Source organism: Myodes glareolus, chromosome 6, assembly GCF_982192425.1.
Source record: "Myodes glareolus chromosome 6, mMyoGla1.1, whole genome shotgun sequence".
NCBI classification, from domain to species: domain Eukaryota; kingdom Metazoa; phylum Chordata; class Mammalia; order Rodentia; family Cricetidae; genus Myodes; species Myodes glareolus.
This window is the reverse complement of record NC_142031.1, coordinates 102,828,333-102,835,036: the sequence shown is the minus strand read 5'-3', so window position 1 is coordinate 102,835,036 and position 6,704 is coordinate 102,828,333. Positions and strand designations below refer to the sequence as shown.

The window sequence follows — 6,704 nt, the reverse complement described above, 5'->3', positions numbered from 1 at the left end:
TATCAAGCCTGAGTTCAATCTCCAATACCCAAATGGTGGAAAAAGAGAAGCAATTCCTACCAGTCATGCTGATCCTACATGTGTGCATTTGAACACATATATACACAACAAATAAATATAGACAAGCCAGGCGGTGGTGGCGCACGCCTTTAATCCTATCACTTGGGAGGCAGAGGCAGGCGGATCTCTGTGAGTTTGAGGCCAGCCTGGTCTACAAGAGCTAGTTCCAGGACAGGTTCCAAAGCTACAGAGAAACCCTGTCTCAAAAAAAAAGTAAAAATAAAAATAAACAAACAAACAATAACACCTCCCTCTCCAAGCTACTGTTATCGATGCCCTCAGTGTCCAGGCTCAACTACAATCCTGCATGTGGTTCTCCTGTTCTGCTTTTTTCCCTGGTATTAAACAGAAGTGGGAAATTTAAGAGAAGACCCTGGTTGGTTGGTTGGTGGCACACACCTTTAATCCCACCACTCGGGAGATCTCTGTGAGTTTGAGACCAACCTGATCTACAGGGCTACTTTCAGGACAGCCAGGGCTACACAGAGAAACACTGTCTCAAACTCCCCACCCCCAACAAAAGAAAAAAGAAAAAAAGGAGAAAATACTGACAAGTTTTACAAAAGCTATTAGTTTATTAACATAATATATTCAAATGCTTAGATAAGTTTCAAACAAGTCATTCTCAGATTCTAGGTCTCAAACAAGAAATTACAATATTCAGTATGCACTAAAGAGAAAAAAGGTAACTGGGAGCCACACATGGGCATATTCAGAGTGAAATCCCTGAGTTCATTTTGGGGGATCTGTGTTGATGCCATACTTTTCCTTGAGAAGCTTGAGCTGCTCCTCCTTCTTCTTGGTATCCATCTTCTGGAATGCCTGCAAATGTGACAAGCACCACAGTTAATGGGTGCTGACTACAGCTAAAGGAGTTCACCAGTGGCATGAGCTAAGAGAAACAACACCACACCCCACCCAGAGCCAGTGCCGCTCTGAATGGGCTGTACTTACCCGGTTAGCATTATAGTACAAAACCACGAGGTATCTGTTACACACGTTGAATCCCGATAGATGGTCACATGCATTCTTAGCATCAAAAATATCTTCATAAACCACATATGCTGTTCCTCTGGTCTCAGGTGTATTTCCTCTGCAGGACAGATAGAAGACACATTTACCAAAGCATCGACAATTTTCAGTTTTTCTAAACCTGTAACTGGGTTTTGTTTTCGCACTGAGTGTTGGTAGTAAAGGTGTTTGCCACCACTACCTAATGCCTATAATTTTTTAAATTAATGTGTTTTGAAATGAAATATCTCAAGGACTAAGAGTGAAGCTGCATATGCATGAGCACAAAATTGTACCCAAGGGCACTGTAGTATACGCCTTCCATCCCAGCACTTGGGAGGCAGAAGCAGGCAGATCACTGTGAGTTCAAGGCCAGCCTGGGCTACAGAGTGAGTTCTAGGACAGGCTCTAAAACTACACTGAGAAACCCTGTCTCAAAAAACCAGAGAGAGAGAGAAAGAGACAGAAAGCACACAAGCCAGCTTAGTCTACATAGTAAGTTCCAGGTTAGCCAGAGCAGTTACACTAAGTGACCATCTCAAAATCCAACAACAACAAAAGGCAGGAGTCAGCACTGTGCCTGCACATGGCTGTGAGACACAGTGAGCCTGCGATGGGTGTGGTCAGAGTGCAGTGCCAGTGAATGAACTCCTGCTAAGTTGCCTGGATCTCACAGGGAATGTCTGTTTGTTTTAGACAAGGGCTCCCTATGTGGTCTAGGCTGGCCTGCCTAGAACTTGTCATCTTCCTGCCTGTCTCCAGTGCATTGCCATGTCCCACCTCAAGAGAGATTTTATAATTTTTATTCTCTTGGCATATATAACTATTATTAACAGCCTAATCATTTTCAGGATTGTATTAGGTATGGAAGTTGAGAACTGTCCAAAGGGGGAATAAAAGAGTCTCCATTTCCTTAAGGGCAAAGGTAAGGTTTTTTTTTTCCTTTCTTTTTTTCCAGACAGGATCTCCAAATGCAGCGTAGGCTGGCCTCAAACTCAGTCTACTCACTTTAGCCTTCTAAGTGCTGATTCCAGGTACAGACCACCCTACCCAGCTCAAAAGTGATGCTGCATATTATATTACACAGTGCCCTACAACATACATCTGAGAGGTAGAGATCTACTTCCTCCCATTTAAAAACATGACTCTATTATTACTGTGTGTACATACACATAGGGCACAACATGTGCCACAGCGTGGGCGTGGATGCCGGAGGATGACTTTTACCACTTTGGGTTCCTGCCCAAAGTTTGACCGTCCTGCCACTTTGGGTTCCCAGTGGAGCCTTTACTTGCTTGAGGCAGCTCACAGCCTTCCCTCTCTCCTATTAATTCCTTCATACATTCATCCTCTTCCCCAGTCTCATCTCAGGAACTGCAGTAGGAACAAAGCCTAATCATATTCCCTTTTTTTTAATTTTGAGGGAGTAAACTGCAGTCCTTCACATACTAGATAAGTGTCCTACTACCGAGCTATATATACCCAGCCTTTGGCCTGATTTGAAACATTCTCCATTTCAGGGGTCCCTCATTATCAGCCTCATACCCTGAAATCTACACTATAATTTGAATTTTTAAAGCATGCACTTACAATGTGCCATGTATTACACACTAAGCTCAGCAACATTTTCCTGACTGCTGGCAAACAGGAATGAAAAACCTCATCACACAATTTACCCTTTCTAGCTTCAGCTACTTTACATCACATATTTTTTTTCTTCTTTTGAATAGATACATATTTTTTATTTTAGAAATTATAATACATTTACAATATCTCTTGCTTCCTTTTCCTCCCTCCAAACCTTTCCCTGAATCCCTCCTTGCATTCTTTCAAATCCATGGTTTCTTTTTCATTAATTCTTATTACATGCACACATATACACACTGCTAACTGTGTGTAATATTACCTGTATATATCTCTTATTGAGAAAACTAATGAAGATAAATATCATGAATATGAACAACTATAGTATAAATGTTGTAAATAGATGATATTTCAACTATAGGTAGACTTGAAAAACAGAAAAATATTATATTCAATGCTTTGGAGGAAAAAATCAACTTTTAGTAAAATGGTAAGATACATATTTTTAAAGTTACAACATTTCTAATATTCATTTTAAAACTGTAAATGATAACTTAAAATTAGGGTTAGAAGTTTACATCACATATTGATCTCAGTATCATTGTCCTATAGTATATGTTTTTTTAAAAAACACTCACTCTGCCGATAATACAGATAAGTTCATGGGCAATAGCACAATCACATATTAACTACTAGGCCTTAGTAGTAACTAAGATAACTAAGTTACAGTAACTTAGTTATTAAGTCATAGTAACTAAGGAATGGACAGAAGTTCTAAGGAGACTGGTGACTAACGCACATTGCAAAGCTAGCAACTCTGATATATACAGATTGCATAATTTGATCCAAGCTAAGTCTCTCATAGAGGACTGAAGCCCAGATAGATGAAATGTTCTGCCCAGTTTCAATGAACTTGAAAGTGCTCTGTTAGTAACTTAACCAAGGTCTAACAATCAATCTAATCAATTTATCACACTGCCTCCACATTGAAAACCAAAGGGCAGCCTGGCAATGATGGTGCTCGTCTTTAGTTCCAGAATTCAGGAGGCAGAGGCAGGCAGATCTCTGTGAATTTGAGGCCAACCTGGTCTACAGAGTGAGTTCCAGGATATCCAGGATTACATAGAGAAACCCTGTCTCAAATAACAACAACAACAAAAAAAACAAACACACAAAAACAACAACCACTTCCAAGATTATTTTACAGATGAAGAAAAACCCAAAAAGCCAGGCAGCTTTAATGGTAGACTCTTGTTCCCTGGCTCCCAAATCAGAGGATATCTACATATTATTCTTAGTACTTAGAAGAACCTAGAGTTCTCACATCCCTTAAAATATACACAAAATGTAACCTGTAGGAAGTCCAAAGCTCCCAGCAGTTGCTCAGAGGACCCAGACCTTCTAAAGAACAGCTGTTCTATAGTACTTAGTTTTCACCTTCATTCAGCTGTTAATGATGACGTATTTCCAGTAATGAGTTTATTTCTAGGAGAGATGGAGATCATTCAAAAGCAAAGTCCTCAGGCTCTCATAAGTGCTAAAGCCAACAAGGGGTTTTCAAGTTATAAAAAGAAAAAAAAAATTTTTTTTGCTTGCTTTGAGACAGGGTCTAAAGAAGTCCAGACTGACCTCAAAATCACTGTATAAATGAAAATGACCTTGAACTCTTGACTCTACCTCTGAAGTGCTGAGATTATAGGCACTGCATCTCTATGCTCGCTTCAAAAAAAAACTTATATATAGGGCTGGAGCGATGGCTCAGAGGTTAAGAGCACTGGCTGCTCTTCCAGAGGTCCTGAGTTCAATTCCCAGCAACCACATGATGGCTCACAACCATCTGTAATGAGATCTGATGCCCTCTTCTGGTGTGTGGGTATACATACAGGCAGCACACACACACACACACACACACACACACACACACACACACACGAAAACTTATATATAAATCCTTTCAGAGAAATCCTTAAATTGCACAAGTTCAGGTACTGTATAGATAGTTTAACAGTTCAGTTCAGGGTTAGAAGATTTTATCACTAAACACTCCATGGTACTAGAAAGGTCTTTTACGAAGGGCCTTGGTAGTCTCACTGTGAAACAGACATATCACTACATTCCACACAGCAGTCTTGCTGCCAGCCATAATTCTGAAATTAGAGATTAGGCAACCATTCTCTTTAAGGGACATTTCAAGTCTCAGTAAGACTTATACTCTGCAGTGGTGGCACACGCCTTTAATCCCAGCACTCAAGAGGCAGAGACAGGTGGATCTCTGTGAGTTGGAGGCCAGATTGGTCTACAAGAGCTAGCTCCAGAACAGGCACCGAAGCTACAAGGAAACCCTGTCTCAAAAAAAAAAAAAAAGGACTTACACTCTGATTTGACGAATGGGTCCATATTTGCCAAATATATCATACATTTCTTCTGCTGTGATTTTATATGGCAAATTCCTTATATATAAAATTCGATTTACTTCAGGTGGGAGGCGAATCTAAAATGAGAAACATGTGTCATTATACTGAAGGAGCAGTGCTGTTATTAAGAACTCAATGATGTAAAATAAGACTCCAAGAATAAGAACTATAATCTGATGCTATTCAAAGTGGTCATGTTCTTCAAAAAACAACAGAGCACCACATAGAGGGAGACTCTAAGCAGGAACTGAAACTGAGGCTTTTGGCCTCTCCATTTAACAAGTATCTCCCGCTTTACTCTCCTTCATTCCCCTGGGAAAGAAAAGAGGGTAAAATCCCACTCATAAGCTTTCTTATGTCTTGACCTGCGGCAATGACTTCTCTCTCTTGTTCTTACAGGTTTCCCTGGCAACCAGTTTCTAGTCCTTACGTGAGCAGCCAACCTGGTCCTCCCAACGCCCATAGGAAACAGAACACTGGAGTCCTCTTCACTTACTCATCAAATAGTTACTAACTGCCTTTTTAGTGTGCACAGGGGGCTAGGTATTAGAGAGGACCAACTCTTTGTAGTTTTCTTTTTCTTAATTCCCACCATTTTTTCATCCTATAGGAACCAAGTTTTTATTCATCGAAATGATTCAAATGATCAACATAGCCAAAATCTTCATCAGCCTATCCAATGGTCAATTATCTGTCTTTGTTTGGGTGTAATTATAAGTTTTAACCGTTGCCTACTCTCTATTTTTTTCTTAAAGATGTTGGCGTAACACTTCACTCGCTGCCAACAGTAGAACATAAGAATGAGTTTTTATTTAATCCACTGTTTTGTCCCCAGCACTTAACAATGGCATGTGGCACACAGTAGGTGTTGAACAAATACAACTGAAGAACTGCTTCCCATCTGCAAAACCAGAGGCACGGCAGGTGCTTAAATATTAACAGAGTTTATATTTAGATTAGCAGAGTTCTTTCTACATGAGAAGAAAAAATCCCAGGCTCCACCTGGTAGTGTACTGGGTACTGAGTACTGAGTTACTGAGGAAGACTGTGCTATCGACTTGTTAGACTCAGGAGGTCCTAACGCCTGGTCCTAGGTGAGTCAAGCAGCAGAGATTGTAGAATTTACGCTGTCAGTGATACCAGGGGGCTCTCAATAGGGGTGGGTGGGGCGAAAAGTCGCCCAAGGAACGCACCGCGGAGGATAAGGCCAGGGGACACACTCCTCTGACCCAACAGGCAACGGGTTTCCCCGCCTATCGGCGGAGGACAAGAACTCTCACACACACACACACGCTGCCACAGTCAAGCATCGCGATCGTTTCCCATTCGAGCGGAAAGCGGGTACTCACATTCGCCCTCTTGGCCGCTTGCATCGCCATCTTGGCGAGCTGTGGGAAGTTACCGTGGGATTCCTCTGAGTGTCTCTAAAGCTCGGTTGCCGTCGAGGGCGACACGGCGCCAGACACAGTGTCAACAGCCAGGCAGCGCCGGAAGCTGTCACAGCGCTGCCGGGAAGCCCGCGCCTCAAACTACGCCGTGTCGACGTCCTCGAAAAGAGGTTCCAGACCAAACTACCGAGTGCGTCCTCAGACCGGAAGGCGAAAAGGCAAGCTCCAAGACGCTTCCGGAGAACGG

The 6,704-nt window shown here is 41.9% G+C and overlaps 1 protein-coding gene across 1 annotated transcript; it reads right to left on the bottom strand.

The window, feature by feature from the left end:
- Nucleotides 1-608: 608 nt before the first annotated feature.
- On the bottom strand, nt 609-6,669 carry Sf3b6 (splicing factor 3b subunit 6). The gene is made up of 4 exons (XM_048436674.3): nt 6,419-6,669; nt 5,028-5,146; nt 1,015-1,153; nt 609-882 (listed from the first exon to the last, which is right to left on the bottom strand). Exons 1-4 carry the CDS (start codon nt 6,446-6,448, stop codon nt 793-795), a joined length of 378 nt encoding a protein of 125 aa, XP_048292631.1. The 5' UTR covers nt 6,449-6,669; the 3' UTR covers nt 609-792.
- Between the last annotated feature and the right edge of the window lie 35 nt (nt 6,670-6,704).

Excerpts from the sequence above, each read along its gene's own strand:
- Sf3b6 (XM_048436674.3), bottom strand. The coding sequence starts at position 6,448 with ATGGCGATGCAAGCGGCCAAGAGGGCGAAT. Across the intron at positions 5,147-6,418 it reads AAGCGGCCAAGAGGGCGAAT|ATTCGCCTCCCACCTGAAGT; the intron begins GTGAGTACCCGC and ends TTCTCATTTTAG. Across the intron at positions 1,154-5,027 it reads CCCATTCGTCAAATCAGAGT|AGGAAATACACCTGAGACCA; the intron begins GTAAGTCCTTTT and ends TCTGTCCTGCAG.